This window comes from Pelecanus crispus, chromosome 2 (genome assembly GCF_030463565.1).
Source record: "Pelecanus crispus isolate bPelCri1 chromosome 2, bPelCri1.pri, whole genome shotgun sequence".
NCBI lineage: Eukaryota > Metazoa > Chordata > Aves > Pelecaniformes > Pelecanidae > Pelecanus > Pelecanus crispus.
Genome location: NC_134644.1, coordinates 120,699,031 through 120,718,802, shown reverse-complemented (window position 1 = coordinate 120,718,802; position 19,772 = coordinate 120,699,031). Strand labels below are relative to the sequence as shown.

Genomic DNA, 19,772 nt, shown 5'->3' with positions numbered 1-19,772 from the left:
TCAGAGGAGGAAAGCGCTTCAAGCAATAAACGTTAAAAAGACTAAGCAACAGCTCATGGATCTCGATCGCCCCGCGTATTTTAAGGCAGACGAGCGAGGCCTTCACGCCTCCAGGCCTAAGCCAAACGCCGCCGCAGCGGCCCCGCAGACAGGCCCCTCCGTCACGCCGCCACGGCAGCTGCCGGGCGAGCACTCGTCGCGCACGCCACTGCCCGGCCTCAGCCGAGGCGCTGCCGGCCGCCGCGGCCCGGGGTGGGGCGGCCATGTGCCGGCCAGGCGACGGCAGCCCGCTGGCGGCCCCGACCACGACGCAGGGCCCTCGCCGCCGCCGCCGCCGCCACCCCCCGCGTCGATCAGGCGCCGGCCTCGGGTGCCTCAACCGCCGGAGCGGCTGCGGCGGCCGGGCGCGGCACGCGGTTCCCCCGCCCAGGCCGCCTGCGCGCCGCCGCCGCCGCCGCCACCGCCGCCTCCTCCAGCGGCAGCGCCGCGCCTCCCGCTGCGGCCCGGCCCGGCCCCGCCCCGCCCGACGGCGGCGGAAGTGGCGTAGCGCGGAGGGCGTGGACTCGTTCCGAGGTCGCCGCGCGGGGGCTCGCTTTCGCTTCCAGGCCGCTCCCCGCCCGCCTGGCCCCACCCCTAGCGCCGCCACGGCCGCCGCCGCCGCCGCGCCCCCATCCCCTTCCCTTCCCCTTCCGGGCCCCGGCGGCGCCTCAGCCCCAGCCTCCCGCCTGGCTCCTCCTCCTTCCCCGGCCGGGGCTTCCGCGCGCGGGGCGGGCAAGCGCCAGGCGGGGGAGCTCGCGGGGCAGGCAGTAGGTGCCGCCGTTGCCGCCGCCATCGCTGCGGGACGGTTTCCGTCTCCCTCCGCTTCCCAACATGGCAGCGGAGGCGGTGGGAGGCAGCCGCGGAGCTCGGAGGCCAGTGCTGCTGACGCCCCGCGGCAGCGGGGACCGCACCGTCTTCCTCTTCGACCGGCGCCAGGAGCAGGCGGATCCGGATGAGAAGGTGCTCAGCTACGGCAAGGACAGCTACCGCGGCTTCCGCAGCGCCGTCTGCCAGGTACTGGCGGCGGACGGGGGGGACGGAGGGCGGGCGGGCGCGGCGGCGGGGCGGGCCGCGGCATTGACGCCCCTCGGGCGGCGGCGGCGGCGGGGCGGGGGGGTGGGGGGGGCGGGGAGGCGCGGCCGGGCCTCGCGGCGCGGGGGGTGTCCGGCACGTGGCGCATCCCCACGTGCGAAGGGAGGCGCGAGGGGGACCGGTCCCGGCGCCGCGTGCCCGGCCGGTGCCCGTTGGGCGGCCCGGGGCTGAAATGGTGGGGGGGTGGTGTGGTGTGTGTGCCTCCTCCCCGCCGGCGGGCCTGCCTCCTTCCCCCAAACTTTCAGGCCGGGACAGGTGGGCGGGCGTCGAGGAGAGACTGCGCCCGCCGCCCGGGCGTCCCCCTTCCCCCGGGCACCGCGCCCGCCGCCCTGAGAAGGCCCGTCCGGGGCGGCGGGGGGTGCGGTGCGGCGGGGAGGCAGCAGCCCCTGGCGGCGGGCGGGAAGGGAGCGGGCGGCCCGGCAGCTCCCCCGCGCGGCCAAGCGGCGGCGGCGCACGGGGCGGCGTCTCCTCGGGCAGAGGGCGGCGCGCCGGGGGGCCGGGCCGGCGGTGGTTCTGCTGTCCAAGGTGTCGGCGAGTAGCGCCGGTCCTCGCCCGCCTGGAGCCCCTGCCAGTGTCGCTCCGAAGTGCGCGGCGGCGGCGGCGGCGGCTGCCTTTTACGTGCTGTACCTGGCTGGTTCTGCGCTGCCTCGTGTGCCCTTTCGGTTTTCCTTCGTTATGCAAAACAAGGACTTGCTCTGTCGTCAGCTCTATTGGAGGTGGAGATTTCCTTCTACCTACGGGCTGTTTACTTTAGTTTGCTAGTGATACCGGTAGGCACCGCCTATTTTCTCTCATAGTTTCGTTTTCTGAGGGAGTGATAAATGACATAAACCCATTAGCTGCGTGTGTTTTGTATTGTGTAGTGCACACGAAAATCAGCTGTTAATCGTGCACTAATTTAGTCTGATAAAACATTGTGATTCGGTTGCCTTATCCAGTGTAATTTGCACTTTGTTCTCTAGCATATAAAGTCTTCGAGGAAATTGCTTGGTTTGTGCTATGTCTGTTTAACGTAATGGTTTCCTACGGCGAGGGAAACTGAGTTATCAATGTCGGCAAGAATAGCTGTCACACATGACTGCCTCCTCCTGGCACGGTTCTGCTTCGGTGTTCAAAACAGCGTATGCGTGTTCTGTTAGAGGTACTGAATCTGTACTACTCCTTAAGGTGCTACTACTCAGCAGTAACTTGGCTATGGAGTGTTAGCACACCCCTTGATCTGGTCAGAGCCCCTCAAGTTCAGAACACTGGAAGAAACAAGTAACTGAATGGAACAGAGAAATTGGTACACTTTATGCAATGTAAAACACTGAGAAGTTAGACAGTGGGGTGGGTTCATGGCCTTCTAAGAACCAACGTCCTCCTTAATGGAGCATCATTACAGGGTTCGTATCTCCTAAGAGCAATTATAAATGTTACGTGATTTCCTCCAACAGTTGTCTTAATGGATCCCATCTCAACTGTACCTAGCGGTTGAATTGCAAGGATGCTTCATATTTTCAGTATTCAGGGCAAATATGTTGATGACTAACCCATCTTTTTTCTTAGCTTTTGTACTTTTGTAATTAATTGATGGGCTGAGGTTACCACTAATTTGCAACTTTTTACAGACAAGAGAGTCTTTCTTTTCTTGGTTTTTTTTTATATATGCTGCACACTGCAGTGATTTCAGTTTCCGTTCATCCTCACGGTGTTCAGTAGTTCACAGAGCTTTTGGTATATTTGCAGTCTTCTGCAGAAATAAGCCATCATCACAAGATGTGACAAATCTTGGGTACAAACAGCTTCAGGGTTTCCTTATCTTGAAAATGTATTGACATTGTGGATTGGTACTTTAATGCCATTGGGCAGACCGCTTAGATGCGCAACACTGCGTTTGAAAAGTCTGGCGCTGCAAAGCAGAACTTGGTGTGTTTGGATTTAGTGCCTGTGAAAGTTAAATTTTCAAGTATAGTTTCTTACCATGTCAACACCATAATCTTTATCACCAGTCCTGGTGGCTGGTTTGGGGTGTTAAGGATAATGGAGTCTGTGCTCTGACAAACTTGTGCAACAAGGACCTCAAATTATTGTTCCCTTAGAGAAAGGCCTTCTCCGGTAATGTGTTGACTGCGAGTTCAGTCAGAGATGGCTCTGTCACAGCTAATTTCAGTGTGGTGACTCTTTGCACCTTAGAGCTTTCATTATCTTGCATATGGGACATCTAACTCTGAAAGCATGCTGAGACAGATGGTTTGACATGACCAGTAAATGCTGGTGCAGTGAAAACTGGACAGGCTGAGGTCCAGGAAGTTTGGTGTCTGATGTGTCCCACACCAACAGTGTACGGGCTCTCGTTAGGCTTCTGGAAGAGCATTCTGGCATTTTGGTGCCTCTGGGAGTTTTGTGCATTGTGTGTGTTTCTCTGGGTGTTGTACTCGAAAGTGCTGAATTTCTGGCCTCTTGAAAGTTGCAACTAACTAGTTTCAGGAAAAAGGTGATGAATGGCTTCACCTGATTGGGACAGACTTTCCCCACTTCATGGTGCTGAAAATGTGTCAGGGAAGCAATGATAGTTCAGGAAGAAAGGTTCTTCTGATAAGCAAGTTTTGAATTGTTCAGACTAAGATGAAGTGGAATGTTATATTTGCTTTTCTCCAATTAAAGCTCTTAGAGACCATCTGAGTGCGGGATCAGGCAAATGTTGCTTATCTGGCAGTGTTGTTTCCACAGCTTCCATGCTGTCCGGTGGCTCAGCCTCAGTACAGGCTCAGCTTTAAGTTGACTTTCATTGGCAGTTTGTCGTGTGACTGAATGATTCTACTGTAGCAGTGAGGGTGCACATACATTTTCCAGTCTGCCAGCTGGGCTGTGGGGGTGGTAATGTCTGACAGGGACGCCAGAAATATTAAGCTGTTGGAACTATTTCTGTTGCGAACATCTTCTTGTGGCGTAAGAGAACTCCTTTGGATGTAACTGGATACGTAGGAATCAAAGGAGAATATAAATCTTGAAAAAATAATGAAATTAAACATGATTGCAGTATGTGATGATTCTGAGTTGAAAATACTTGAATGCCTGAAAGCACAGTCTTAAGCTGCTACTTCTGAGACTTACGTTTTTTTCATAATGCAGAGAGAAGGTATTTTCTTGTTTGTGTAGCAAGATAACTGAATCTTGAGGCAAGAGATTCAGCCACCGAGAGGTCAATGTAGGAGCTGATTCATGTCCTCTCTGTTGAGGAAGAAAATAATTTTCCATTATTATTCAAAGGTTCTTTATTATTTTTTGAAACTTTTGTTTATTTTTTTAAGCAAATATTTGTTGTCACCTTGTGAATTTTTTTTACGATACCCTAACAACAAGTTAATGCATGGCAGTGTGGTTGGATGTGGGTTTTTCTACTGACAAATTAGCGTTTCCTTCTGAGTCGGGGGGGGGGGGGGGCGGGGAAGATTAAGAAAAAGAATTTTCTTACAAAATTTTTCTTACAAAAGAAGCTGGAGCATATATAGTCTTCACTCTTCTTCCTTGCAGTGATCAATCCTAAAGCGCAAACCTCTGAATTAAAAATGATCTGTTAGCTTGATTATTCCATTTGAGCAGTCAAGCATATGTGGAGCAGTCATGTAATTTCAGTTCCCAAAACCAAGTTTTAAGATGAGTAAGTGAATTAAATATGGAGCTTCACCTCTTTTTGGGAGTACTATCGCTTGTACACCTTCCTGTTGTCTTCTGTTAGGTATATGCCCCACTGCTTGTCCTAATGTTTAGAGTATAATATTTACCTGCAGTGAGCAGAATGGAGCTAAACTTTGTTGGCAGCTAATCCTAGATCCCATGCTCACGTTGTCCAGGTACACAGTGAAGCTGGAGCACTTCAGTTTGTTGCTAAGCTGGCAGGAATCCTTCCAGACACTTACAGAGGTCACACCCCTTTTAAAGCAGAAAGGTATCTGTGCTGAAAAATGCACAGAAGTTTTGCTATGTGTGAAGGGGTTTTTGAGAGGCGTTGAGGTGAAGTACCAGTCTGAAGAGAGCTAACAGTACTAAAATTAGTGTTACTTCTTAAATAGGAATTGAACACATTTGTAAATGCTTCTTTAATTCTTTTGAAACTTTTCACCATTGTTGTGACCTCCTTGTTTGGAGAAATATATAGGAAATACAGATCTGTAATCTGTATAGAAAGTAAATATCTGTAATTTAAGTAAATACTCAAAATTCAGACATCGCAATAAACAAAAATATTTTGCTTCTAATCTTTTGTCGCACCTTTTGATGAGCTTCCCATTGTATCCTAACAGTCTACCTATTATTTAAGCAGATTATTTTGCCAGTCCACCAAAATAAATTCCAGTGTATCAATAACCTAAGAGGTAGACAAGGATGTTCATTAAGAGGGAGTATGGAGAAGAAGCATAGCTGTGGTGGAAACTCAAGAAATAAGTGTAATTTTTTTTTTTTTTGGTGAATCTTTGCTTGCCAGTGCTTAATAAATAATGTATAATGAAATTATTTGTGATCGATGAAAAAATAGTAGCAACTTCTGCTGTTTGTATCACCAGAGGGTAACTCTTAAATGTATTTAAGAGGTATTTGGATTACTTACCAAGATACTGTTCTGATAAACTTGCTCAATAAAAGTACTTCCATTCTTAATGATGAAATCAATCCATCTTGCAATAATTATATTTTTGTGTTGTAAAGCCTATGTTCATTTACTCACTTTTCAAGATTCTGTATAATCATAAACTAAAAATTGATACATTTTAAACATGCCGTGCGTACACAAAACAAGTTTTTCCTTGATTTTTAAAGAAACTGTTGTAGGTACTGGGAGGTATGTATAAGATGCAACAATATTGTGAGTTTTTTTCCAAATCTGTCATTTTGTATTTTAGGCTTCACTGAAGTGCTTGTGAATAGCATCTTTGTTACTGACATTTCAGTGGGAAGAAGGATGCAGTTTGCATACCTTTGTGCACTTAGGTACTACCTTACTATGTGTTGACTGACTTGGAAAGCTGTGTGGTTTTTAAGTTCCTGCTCAGATTTGAGTGCTGGTGATACGGTCAGATGCATAGTATCTGCATTCTTTTAGCATTAGTTATACAGGTGCAGCTTCTTAGATGTGACCAAGTATTTTCTGCTTTTGAAGAGTGGCTTTGAAATTCTTGTTACTTTAACAAGTGATGCCATACAAAGTATTTTCATGGTGGAAGCTGTATGGAGTTGATGTCAAAATTTTGGCGGATCGCTGCACTCATTGGTGATTGTGCTTTTAGACACAATGGCTTGTGAAGGTCCGATGAAAGTTACTATGTTTGTCTAGACTCTGGATAAGTCTAGTGATGACAGTGTGCTCTTTGCAAAATTCTAGGGTCCCCAGCTTCTTTCCGCTTGTTAAATCTTGCAAATCTTGAAAAGATGTTTGAGTTAATTCATTGTTCTGGACAAGATTTCCTTGATTTATGTATGTGGCTTTTGTAGAGAGCTTCTGTCACGCAATTTCCCTCTCTCTGTTTTCTCTCTGTTTTTCCACCACAACTATGATAAAGCTTTAAGATACTGCATAAAAACTTCTTCTATTACTGGATCTTGTGATAGGTAGCAATGTTCTTAGTGTTTCTGTTGAACTGTCTGTTCACTTCTTAACACCTTTTATTGATATCTTTTTGTAAATATTTAGAAATGTATCTATTGAACTTCAGAAAACAGTGAAACTTTTAAGGACAAGGCACTTCAAGTTCTGCAAATGTTGTCTTCTGTAATTTGTTATTTAGATGGAGGTGACTGTCAATAAAGGATGTTTGGAAAATGTTTCAGAACACTAGTGTTCACTGCTAGGTTTTGTCTGTAGGTTGTCTGTAGTGACCATCTGCCCAGAAGATATGGGCTACTGGGTGTTCCTGTATTTCTGTGATGTACAACTCTTTGCTTTGAGCTCCAAGAAATGCCTAGAAATAATTTCTATCTTTTTGGAATGCGGCTGCTTTTCTAGAGACTTTTGGATCCCCTTTCTGTTGGTGTCCAAAGATGGTATACATTTGTGTTCTGACATTAGGCAAGCTCATTCAGATTATGATTAAAGATTATTGTTACCATACGTGCTCTGCTACCGTGAGTGCTCAGTACCAGATCCTCGCTACCAGGTCCTCAGCAGGTTGTTATCATGTTGAGACTAGCTGACCCAACAGTGGACTGGAAGAGTTTATCTGATTAGTACTCTTATGAGTTACATACAGTTGTTCTCAATTACTTCCAACAAGGTCTTTGTCTCCACTTAATCTGTTTGAATCTTAGTTTTTGTATTTGCTAATTTGTATGAATGACCTTAATATTATTTAGTTATATGAGTAATTGAGAGCGGTGATGCAAATATCTCAGTGTCCATAAGCACTACTGAAAGACAGTTCTTGATTTCAAAATCTGAGATTTGAGAATAAAATGCTTTTCCTTAAATGTGTGTTATAGTTTCATCCATTTGTTGATCTAAGAGATTTCTCTCAGTTTGGACTGATAATTCTTTTTAATGTGGCATAAAGCAGGATAGCTGACTGATAAATGTATATCTTCCAGGTGATAAATTGGCAAATAGCATGGGACATTCAGTTAATCACATGTAAAGTTACAGAAGGCTACAGGCCTCAGAGTTTGGATGTGACATTTAGGTTCTTTTTTTAGATTCTTGAATAAGTTCCTGCAAAGGATCCGCTGGACCAATGTGAAATACTCAAAGCTGTATTGCTTTTTATCACGTTAGGTAGCTGAGGTATGTAGATAAGTTGTGTGCAAATGAGTAGCTATGAAGGACAGCATTGAAAATGCCATTGCCAGATTTCTTTACATTTAACTGATACAGTTCAGGCCCCCTTTAAGAGGTTTGTATAGGCAATACAATTCCTTTAGCCCAGAAAAAAATTTATGGCTAGGTGCCACTTTGTGGAAGGTGGCTAGATGGATGTTATGTCTCTCTTATCCCTTGGCTACGCTGCCAAGCTCTGAGGCCAGTTCTTCACATCATTCTTATGCGTCTGCCCGCTGGCATTGGTTACCATAGGAGGAGACAGAGCATTTTAGAGGTGTGGAAGATGCTTACTGTAGGAAGCAACTGTTTGTGTTGGAAAAGTTTGGATTGCAAGGGGTTAAATGCTTCTCTAAATATATTGTAGTCACTGTTTTAATGTCTGTCATGTTTGAGACTGTTCCATTCCTTTAGTTTGAAAAGTCAGTACCAGGAATTATTGTATGCTAATAGACTTGAGGACCACTGGAAGCAGACCAATGATTCTGTGCTTAGAGTGTATTATTTCTCCTTCAATTACCACTTCAAGCCTATCCATGTCATCGCAAGCCATGGTGGTGTACACACAAAGTTGAACATTTGGTTGTTGAACACCTTTTCCAAGGCAGGTGATAAATCTAGAGGCGAAATCTATGTTGACTTCATGTTAAGTGTTGTAGTTGGCTTAGTAGCCAGGTAAGCCTCGCCGTGTGTGTTGAGATGAAAGAGCAGCAAAATTTGCTTTGGTGCTTATGGGCTAATATTGTGAAAGAAACAAGAAACTGAGGCCTATTTGAAGGAGTCTTAGCTGCTGAGGAGTTGTCTGTGATTTGTGGGCTTGTGTTTTGTTTTGAGGTTTGTTTTTTTTTAGTTTATGAAGAAAACCTGTGACTGAAGCAAGTATATAAATTGAACCTTGCTTCCTGATTCACATTTAAGGGTTAGAGAGATCACAGTTCATTCACACTTTCATATATTGTACCTGTAAATTGCTCTGCTGAAAGCGTCTTGGGTAGCTGGCATTCATTTGGCTGTTTGAAACTCTTACCTTTTAGCGTTATATTAATCTCATATCATAAACATCCACTGACAAATTGAGAGCTATTAGCTTTATTTATTTATCATGAAACATCGGCAGTGCTCCAGACTGAGCCTTCAGTTTATAAAGAATGCATTTCTTTTCTTTGAACAAAGACAGCTTTTTGGCATATGTATCATTTCATAGGTATAATGACTGACATCCTGCTGTGGGCAAAACAGGCTCGACTCGGGAATTTTTCTTCATTTAACTTACTGCCAATTAACACAAACTTTTGATTATTGATTGGGGGGGCAATTAAACAAACACTTAGGGAAATGCCTTTCCTCCCCTTTCTCCAAGCTCATCTGCTGTCATACACCTCTCTTCCCCCATTCCTAGTCTAAACTTCCGTTGTTCTCCCCGTGCACAACGCTCCATCAATCCCAATTCCCTTGGTGAGGCAACAGGTGGTGTAAGAGGTTGGGGCCATGTGCAGGGTTTCCCTCTGCTGTTGCTCCTCCTCCGTGCTCTTTACTGGTTTTCTTCTGCTCTGGTGAGTTGTCTGCAGGCCACAGCCATGTGGGAGTAGGAGGACAGAGAGGGGAAATTCCCTTCCCTGACATGGATACGCCATGGGCCCCAGCACCTTTGGGGCCATCCCTGCTCTGGCATGGAGCACCTGCTTCCAATGTGTCTCCAGTGCCGTCCCTAGCAATGTCTCCTCTGATGCATCTCCTCTGTTGCTTCTCATTTGTCTTCTCTATTTCTTCCCCAATATGTTTGAGCAGAAGCAGCATGTGCCCTTTTCGATTGAAATTTTGGAGCGCGGTGGGTTGTTCCCATCAGTTTGAGAGCCATCTGGCACTAGCTATGACTGGCCTAGGGTACTTCATGGCCTCCTACTGCACTGGTCACCCCTACAGCCCTCTGGCACCAAAACCCTGCAGTGCGCACTCAGTACTTCTCCAGGTGTGGCTTAGCAAACAATTGAAATGGCTTTTAGTGAACAGCTATGGTCACTTTCCCAGACTATTAAAAATTTCGCTCATTGATATAAGAGTCTTCTATACTTTTTAGGTTTTAGGTGGCTTTTTTCTCTTTTGTATGTATATAACTGTTCGTCATCTAAACGGTTCTATGATTCTGGTTTAGTGTAGACTTGGTAATGTTAGGTTAATGGTTGGACTGGATGATCTTAAAGGTCTTTTCCAACCTGAACGATTATGATTCTATGATCTTTGTAACATTCTGACTTTTGCATTTGCATGTAGTGATCATACGTAACCAATAGTTTAGGAATCCTTGTTTTTTCACATATCTACCTCTCTTTTTAAAGAACATACAATTATTATTATTATTTTCTCCTGGGTTGTAGATTAATTTGGAGCTCGTCTCTGTTTTTTCCCAAAAGTCTTTTCTTTTGTATCCAAAAAAATAAAAGCTTTCTGCTTTGCTGTTTTAACACAATGACCTCCGAACATGCTTTCATTGTGAATGTGCAGAGGCATTTTTGAGTACAGTGATTCTATTGTACTCTTCAAGATTTTGATGACTTTTGATTAAGATCATGATTGTGCATCTGGACAGTATGCAAAAGAATAACCAACAGATTTATAACCTGAATGTACTGCTAGGTTGTCACATGAATCTTCCGAAGTCAAGAAGTGAGTACATCTTCAGTGCTTATTTGAAAAAGGGCAAAATGCTAGGGTGAAAGGGGCTCAGCAGTGGAACCTGAACTTTATATCAAGTCAACAAAAGATACCATGATGTCTATTAGATGTGAGAATCTTGGTGAGAAATGAAACATTTGACCAAACATTGTTTATCAGAATCAAATGAAACATGATCAACTGTTCAAGTAAATTACCCAGTAGGTTCCCTTTTATTCAGGGATGACCAGCTCATTTTCCTGGAGACCACATCCACATAATGGGACAGCTGTGCAGCCACCTCACCGCTACCTGGCATAATGGGAAGAGACAGGGGCTGGGATAACTAGGAGTATAGGACAGAGGGAAAGAGGAAATAAAACAAATAGGTCTTGTATACAAGTGAAGCTTTCAAACTGAGAAATTTTCTAAGTTGGCCAAAGTTTACAAAGGATGTTGCATCTTTAATTCTGTCATGGACAAGAAAAACAGGTTATCTGCAGTTAGGACTGCCAGACTTGGTCCATGAACCTGCCTAGTAGCTTATCTCTAAATGACAGTCATTTGGAGTGAAGTGGAAAGGACCTGCTGCCAGTAGATACAATAGTGCTGGGCTCACCCAGGAAACTCAGGTGTAGCTCTGCCTGTGAGGCTGTTGTGGTCGGCTTAGTTGAGGCTCCCCCATGGAATGGGGGAGAGGGCCAGATGGAGGAGGCTGCCCCTGCTTGGTTAGCAGGCTGCTGTCTTGTGCATGCACTACCTCATCCTAACTTCTTGCTGCCTTAAAGTAAATACTGCACTCTTCATAAGGTTTTGAGAGCAGAAGAGCTTTTGGGAGATAGAGAAAACAAGGAAGCTGTAATTATACCGGGAGGGAAAAGATGCTTATCTGTGCTTTCAAATGTAAAACTCTCCAGTTCAGTTATTCTGTATTAACCATTAACCTCGAATGGCACAGTAGGATGTTAGTTTTATAATATCCATAATTTTTATTGCTTATTTTCCTTGCTCTGAGCAATGTTTTGGTTTTGGGGTTTTTTTTTTCCTGCATAGGTTTGCTATGTGGAAATTTGTGTAATGTAAGAGGTTAAGTTGAAGTGATCTAAACTTAGAAGAGCTAAAAAGTAATGATTACTCCAGACTTTCAAGTTTGAACATCAGTCTCTGTGTCATCTCCATTTGTTTCACTTGCACCAAGTGCTATGCGAAATTTGACAATTTTGCTAATTTTGCTGATGGATACTAACTGTATCTTTGACATAGTCATGGAATCGTAGAATTGTTTAGGTCGGAAAAGACCTTTAAGATGATCCAGTCCAACCATTAGCCTAACACTACCAAGTCCACCACTAAACCAATTAAGGGTAGAGTCATAATTAATTTCAGGTTTCCTGGCTTGGTGGCTGGATTATTTTTTAGTGAAAGTAAAACTAGGATAGAATCGCTAAGGTTGGAAAGGACCTCTAAGATCATCAGTCCAACCGTCAACCCAACACCACCATGCCTACTAAACCATGTCCCAAAGCACCACATCTACCTGTTTTTTGATCACCTTCAGGGATGGTGACTCCACCACCTCTTTGGGCAGCTTGTTCCAATGCTTGACCTCTCTGTGAAGAAATTTTTCATAATATCCAATCTAAACCTCCCCTGGCACAACTTGACGCCATTTACTCTTCCTATCGCTAGTTACTTGGGAAGAGAGACCAGCACCCACCTCACTACAACCTACTTTCAGGTAGTTGTAGAGGGCGATAAGGTCTCCCCTCAGCCTCCTCTTCTCCAGGCTATACAATCCCAGTTCCCTCAGCCGCTCCTCATAACATAGAGTTGTGACTAGAGAGAAAGTAACTGAAAGATGGAAAGCAGACTTCTAATCAAACCTTAAGCAGTGTTTTGAAAATATTTATGTGAGTCTGAGTACTAGGGATGGAAAGAAAGAGGTATGGGAAACAATGAGGGCAAGCTGCTACAGGGAATGCAGGAGTTTCAGGGAAGAATCTGTAAGTGCAGAAGGCACCTGTTGGAGTCATGACCACAGGACTGAAGGGGTTGATGGAGTTAAACAAGACCGGAGCTGACTTTTACTTGTGTTTCAGAGACCTGGAAAGGCAGGAGAAAATACAGATATTTAGTTTATTATTTTGAGAAAGAGATTAGTGTTGGATGTCAGGGTGCAAAAATGAGGGCAAATGTAGAGGCATATAAATGTATGTAGAAAGCAGGATAAAAAGTCCAAAGCTGCAAAAACATACTCAAAAGTTGGAGGCAGCAGAATGGCAAAGGCTGTTTAGGTTCAAAAGAATATACTTCAATGTTTTAATGGTAAGGAATTTTCTAAAAGAAACCTTGATTTTATTTTTTTTTTTTTTTAGTGTATGATATAATTGAAGAACAAAGACTGTAATGTGTATCCAACATTAAGAAATACTTGGTTTAATGTCTCAAGAGAGTGCAATTAAATATGGGACACCCTCTAGATCATGACTATTGCTGTTGTACTTGTGCAGTCTGAAGTAGAGCTGTTTGGTCTCATTGCTGAGACCTCAAGGTGACTACCCATAAGACAGTTCCTCCTCCTTAAAATTCCTGTTGCTCGCTAGAACATATTTTAAGCAGGTAAAAAACCAAACTGCTCTAGTACAGACAGTTTGGGGTAAGTTGAGAAAGGAAATGAAGTTAAGTTCTGGAATTAAACTGTGTTCTACTTCTGAGTTAATATGGGGAAAATATTTGGTCACTTCTCAGTAGTTTGTGGCAAAGTGAATAGAAAGACTGCTTTTTTTTTTTTTTTTTTTATTTTTTCATTTATCTGAATACTTTATGGAGTACATAGTTATCATAACTGAATAACCTCCAATTTTTGTAGGCATTTGGCATAGCTACTGATGAAAACTTTGTTATCACCACAACAAACAGGAAGGAAATTACAGAAGACAACTTCAGTAAGTATCTTAGAAGGCAAAATAAATACAGCTATTTCTTATATTGATTGTAAAGACTGCATGATTGTTTATATTCTATGACATGCAATAATTAACTGGAAGTACAAATCCTATAGTAGTTTGCCAAGAATTGTTACAAAATTGACTTTCACAAACAAGTTTTTAACAACTACTCGTTAGTATGGCAGTTATACGGGGTAATTTTTTACCTTCCATCACAAATTCTGTAAATGATAGGAAAAATGACATGTAAATAGCTGTCACCTGAGAAAACTCGCATTATTAAGCTTGGAGACATGAAGATATTTTAAATTAAAATGTTGCTAGGAGGCTGAGTAGTCAATGCCTAAGAAAATATAGAGATTACCTGAGGCTAAACCTGTACTGGTTTTGAAAGCAAAAGTTGACTGATGCAGTGAATGCTCTTCAATATACTTCATATTTCATCTTCACTGCAGGTGAACTTGTTCAAGATGGAGTTACTTTATATCTGCTACAGTCAGTTGATCAAATGCTGCTTTCGGCAACCAAGGAGCGAATTGACTTCCTGCCCCACTACGATACGCTTGTCAAAAGTGGGATGTACGAGTACTATGCTAGCGAAGGGCAAAATCCTTTGCGTAAGTACTTTCCAAAATAATCTTGTGTAAATGATGTTTAGATGAATATAATGTGGTTATGAGAAGTTTAACTTTTAGTTACAGCTGGTGAAAAAAAATAGTTTTAACTGTAAAAGAAAAATTAACCATGTTCTTTATACAAATTTTTATTTTAAAAATGACTTAAAATGGCTGTGTAAGAATCCAGATTTGCAGAGGTACCTCCTGAAATGCTACTTTAAGAAGTTTGAACATTTTAGAAGTAAAATTACTTCAGTCTTGATAATAATCTTTCATGTGTCCTCCAGACAGTTCAGCGTATGTGTTATCAGGTTCTTGTCTCCTGTACTGACTTTGCTTGAACTTGGTGACCGGTTTTTGTATGAGCTACCATAGAATTTTGTCTGCTGTCCCATCTGTGGCTCTACACTACAGGGCCTAACTTACCAATGAGAGCAAGTATTTCTTTAAAAAGATGCTGCTTTAGTTTTTCTCTAACTGGTATATTAAATATGTAACCAGCATTTTGTATTGTTTTATTGAAAAAATGAATTTCTGTTTATGGCTTCTCTGAAAATTCTGTCTGTGGCTGTGATTACTTTTTAAGTACATACATCTTAGGTACAGCAGGCTCAAAATCATACAGAAAAAATGCAAACATCAAAACTCAAGCATTATACCATTCCCACAGCGATTTCTGTTCCAAAACAATCTCAACAATGTCTATAACTAGCAACTGTATTTTTAAGTACCATTCTCCTTTTGCCCCCTCCATCTTTCTGCACTTCATTTGTTTCCCGTTCTGCCAAAGACGCTGTTTTGGTTCAGGTTTGGGGGCACTGTGCTCAAGGTGCACTAATAGTTTGGAGGGTGATGCGTGTATCTCTGTGCACAGGAATTGCTGTATTAGACCACACAAAGCATTCTGTCTAGGTCTGTGCTATGTTCCTACTAGCAGCTGGTATCGGATACCTGAGAAATACTAGGAGAACAGAAAGGCCGTGCAGAGATGCAACAAAAGTGATTCAGGGACTTTTGAGTTCCTGTCTATGGACTGCTCTTTTCCATGAACTTGTTATGTGGTTCAGAAAGTAACTGGACATCTTTAGCATTCACAGTATTTTGTGGTATTGAGCCCCCAAGCTTAATTCCATGTGATGTGAAGTGTCATGTCTTTTTGTATTATGTTGAACTAGTTACCAGTTTCTCACCTGTTGACCCTACTTTGTATGCTGGGAGAGATCATAAACATTGCTGGCAGATTGGCTGACAGTGAATCACACTTTAAGCTAACAAACTTGGGGGTTGGGATGCTAAGTCATGACACTAGTGTACTCACAAGCACTAGGGTGGATGAGTGCATCTACCGGAGTAGTGAGGAATGACCTCAACCCACCACAAAGGTTCCACCAAAAAAATGAGACAGTCAGCAGTCTGACTGAAGTGTCTCTATACCAGTGTACACGGCATGGGTAACAAACAGGAGGAGCTGGAAGCCGCTATGCAGCTGGAAAACTACAATGTGATCCACTATTACTGACACTTGGTGGGATGACTGACATGATTGGAGCACTGCAATCGATGGCTATAAACTGTTCAGGAGGGACAGGCAAGGAAGAAAATGTGGAGGGTCACCCTGGGAGGAAAGGTGGGATACCCTGGAAAACCGCCCTCAGGGATAAAGGAGCAGAAGAGAGCTGGCAGCTATTTAAAGACTTTTTTTCGTGGAGCGCAAGAACTATTGATTCCCATGTGCAAGAAATCAGGCAAGTAAGGCAGGAGACTAGCATGGCTGAGTAAGGACCTCCTGGTCAAACTGAAACACAAGAGGGAAATGCATAGGCAGTGAAAGCAGGGGCTGGCATCCTGGGATGAGAAGATGAGGTTCAAGACCATCTGAGGAACCTGAATGTACAAGTCCATGGGACCCAGTAAGATGCATTCCAGGGTCTAGAGGGAACTGGCAGATGTAGTCACTAAGCCACTGTCCATTATATTTGAAAAGTCATGGCAGTCAGGCAAAGTCTCCAGTGGCTGGGAAAAGGGAAACATCACACCTGTTTTTAAAAAGGAGGGCTCTGGGAACTATGGACCACTCAGCCTCACCTCAGTGCCCAGTGAGGTCATGTGACAGATCCTCCTGGAAGCATATGGATGACAGGGAGGTGATTAGAGACAGCCAATATGTCTTCATCAAGGGCAAATCATGCCTGACTAATCCAGTGGCCTTCTACAATGGAGTGACTGTACTGGTGGATAAGGGAAGAGCAACTGATGTCATCTATCTTGACTTCTGTAAGGCCTTTGATATGGTCCTGCACAACATCCTTGTAGCTAAATTGGAGAGATATGGGTTTGATGGATGAGCTATTTAATGGGTAGAGAATCGGCTGAATGGTCACATCCAAAGACTTGCAGTCAACGGCTCAAATATCCAAATGGAGATTGGTGACAAGTGGTGTCCCTCAGGGGTCTGTATTTGGACGAGTACTGTTTAATATCTTCATCAATGACATAGTGCAATCAAGTGCACCTTTGGCAAGCTTGCAGATGACACCAAGCTGAGTGGTGCAGTTGTTACACACTTGAGGGAAGGGATGCCATCCAGAGGGACCTTCACAGGCTTGAGAAGTGAACCTCATGAGGTTCAACAAGGCCAAGTGCAAAGGTCCTGCACCTGGGTCAGGGCAATCCCCAGTATCAGTACAGACTGGGGGATGAATGGATTGAGAACAGCCCTGCAGAGAAGGATTTGGGGATACTGGTGAATCAAAAATTGGACATCAGCTGACAGTGTGCGCTTGCAGCCCAGAAAGCAAGTTGTATGCTGGGCTGCATCAAAAGTGTGGCCAGCAGGTTGAGGGAGGTGATTCTGCCCCTCTACTCTGCTCTTGTGAGACCCCACCTGGAGCACTGCATTCAGTTCTGGGGCCTCCAGCACAAGACATGCATGGACCTGTTAGAGCAGGTCCAGAGGAGGGCCATGAAAGTGATCAGAGGGCCAGAACACCTCTCCTATGAAGAAAGGCTGAGAGAGTTGGGGTTGTTCAGCTTGGAGAAGAGAAGGCTCTGGTGAGACTCTACTGCAGTCTTTCAATATATAAAGGGTCTTATAAGAAAGATTGAGAGAGACTTTTTACTAGGGCCTGTAGTTAACAGGACACGGGGTAATGGTTTTAAACTAAAAGAGTGTTGATTTAGATTGGACATAAGGAAGAAATTTTTTTACAGTGAGGGTGGTGAGAACTGGAACGGGTAACCCAGAGAAATTGTAGATGCCGAATCCCTGAAATGTTTAAGGTTAGGTTGGATGGGGCTTTGAGCAACCTGATGTAGTGGCAGATGTCCCTGCCCTTGGCAGTGGGGTTGGAACTAGATGATCTTTGAAGGTCCCTTCTGACCTAAACCATTCTAGGATTCTGTCATCCCTCGTTCATGTTTTCTGTGTCAGTCAGGGATCTCAGGACTTCATTTTTCCAAGCATGTGCATTCTGTTCTGCTTAATAAAGTCTCTTGTTTTTACTTTTTGAACAAAACTAATAAATCTAAGGTACAGCAGTGCAAACTAGCCTGACTATTCCTTGTCTATGCATAGCTTCTTAAATTGAACTTGATGCTTCTGCCTCTTTAGCTCAGCTCAAGACTTTGTAAAGGAAGGCTAAATACTATTTCATTTCCTTGTGACACTGAATTGATGGCTGAACCTGACATGGTTAAAAATGAAGGCCTGTGTATGGTAATCATTATCTGCAGTAGCCATCCAAGAACTTTTCAGGGAAAGATTGGGAGATCTTGGACACGTGGAACTATTATATGGCATCCTAGAATAATTTAGGTCAGAAGGGATCTCTGGAGGTCATGTCATCTAAATCCCTGCTCAAAGCAAAGCCAATTAGATCAGGTGGCTGGACAAGTCCAGTTGAGTTTTGAGTATCTCCAAAGAGTAGAAATTCTACAACCTGTTTTGGCAACCTGTTCCAGTATTTGCTTATAAAATAAATACATCTTTGTCTAATGAGTTTTCCATGTTCCACCTTTTGTCCGTTGTTTCCTCTTCTATCACTGTACACTGCTGAGAAGAGTCTGGCTTCATCTTTATACCCTCCTAGCCATAAGGTCTCCCTTAGCCTTCTCTTCTTAAGTCTGAACAATCCCAGTTCCCTCAGCAGCCTCTCCTTGCGTGTCCGGTGCTCATGCCCTCTGATTATCTGGAGGACTCCTCTGGACTCACCTCAGTATTTCAGTGTCTTTCAGAGACGCCTAAAGCTGTACACAGTACTCAGAATGCAGTCTCACAAGGACTGGATAGAGAGGAAGAAACACTTCCTTGACTGTCTGGTTGACACTTGGTCAGTGTCTCTGTATTCCGCCTGGGTAGCCCATCCACTCTTCAACCTTATGCATACTTCCCATCAGCACTTGAATTTGCTCAGGAGTCTTTTGCATCAATTCTGGCCTTCTGCCGCACTTACTTGAGTTTCTGCACATTGGAGTGAGGTACTCTTATTCTTTGAGGAGGTAGTCCTTGGAGATCAACCAGCTGTTGTGAGCCATCTGGGGCAACTATTAAATACGCTCACCAAGGGCAAGAACTTAATACAGAAACAAAGTATCAAAGGGGTGTAAAGTAGAAGAGAGCGCACTGTAAAGGTATAGATCAATAAGGATTGGTGGATAGATTGGGGTGGGTTGTGTCTGTAAAACATACGTTTTCCTTTTCTTTATATGTCGAGCTTTTTTTCTTCCCTCTACTCTTCATGACAGTAAGATTGTTGATTGCATGGCAAAGTGTTGTCAACAGCAGGGCTGTTCTTTTGGAGAATATAACTGTATGAAGCTGGCAGATACCATACCTCATCATTGTATTTGTGCCATGGTGATAGATCTTCAAGCTGAACAGTAGTAGTTTTTCTGCTGAAAATGAAGTACTGTAAAATCATACCCCTAGCTCCTGTGTCATGTTTCAGTGAAATGCACTGTGGCTTACTGGGAGGTGCATGTAATGGATGCTGAAGCCATGCTGAGGTAGTTGGTTAGCGTCTTAGGCTACTCTGATCTCTAGCTGCTTGACTTTTCTGCTAATTTTATCTGTCAGATTTTTTTTTATTGGCAAATGTTTTGTTATTGTTTCTTCCACTCTCATCCTGGGTTTGAGGGTCTCTGAAGTGATTTGTTGTTAAAAGCTGTGTTTTTCCATATTTGATGGATACTACAAGAGAAATAAGAACAAAAGCAGTAGAATGAAATACTTCTCCGTTGTGATTTTATCAGTGTCGCTGATAATGCTAAACTGGATGGTGAGGTGTACACATCAGATGGGAGAGCCGTCTTACAAAGAGACCTGGACAGGCTGAAAGAGTGGGCAAGCAAGAACTGTATGAAGTTTAACAAAGACAAGTGTAGAGTCTTGCACCTGGGACAACATAACCAAAGAGCCCAGTACAGGCTTGGGTCTCTGTGGCTGGGGAGCAGCCTTGCTGAAAGGGGCCTGGGGATCCTAGTGGACAACAAGCTTAACATGAGTCATCAGAGCACTGCTGCAGCAACAAAGGCAAATTGAATCGTAGGCTGTACCCCCAGTGGCATTACTAGCAGAGCCAGAGATGTGAACATCCCACTTAGCACTGTTTAGGCCGTGCCTGGAGTGCTATGTCCAGT

The 19,772-nt window shown here is 44.0% G+C and overlaps 1 protein-coding gene across 1 annotated transcript in view; it reads left to right on the top strand.

Moving 5' to 3' along the window:
* The first annotated feature begins 870 nt into the window (after positions 1-870).
* Positions 871-19,772, top strand: part of SMCHD1 (structural maintenance of chromosomes flexible hinge domain containing 1) — a 91,918-nt gene continuing 73,016 nt past the window's right edge. Inside the window, exons 1-3 of the mRNA XM_075705054.1 lie at positions 871-1,053; positions 13,440-13,515; positions 13,974-14,135. Coding sequence (XP_075561169.1) covers positions 871-1,053; positions 13,440-13,515; positions 13,974-14,135 — 421 coding nt within the window. The remainder of the gene's footprint in view (positions 1,054-13,439; positions 13,516-13,973; positions 14,136-19,772) is intronic.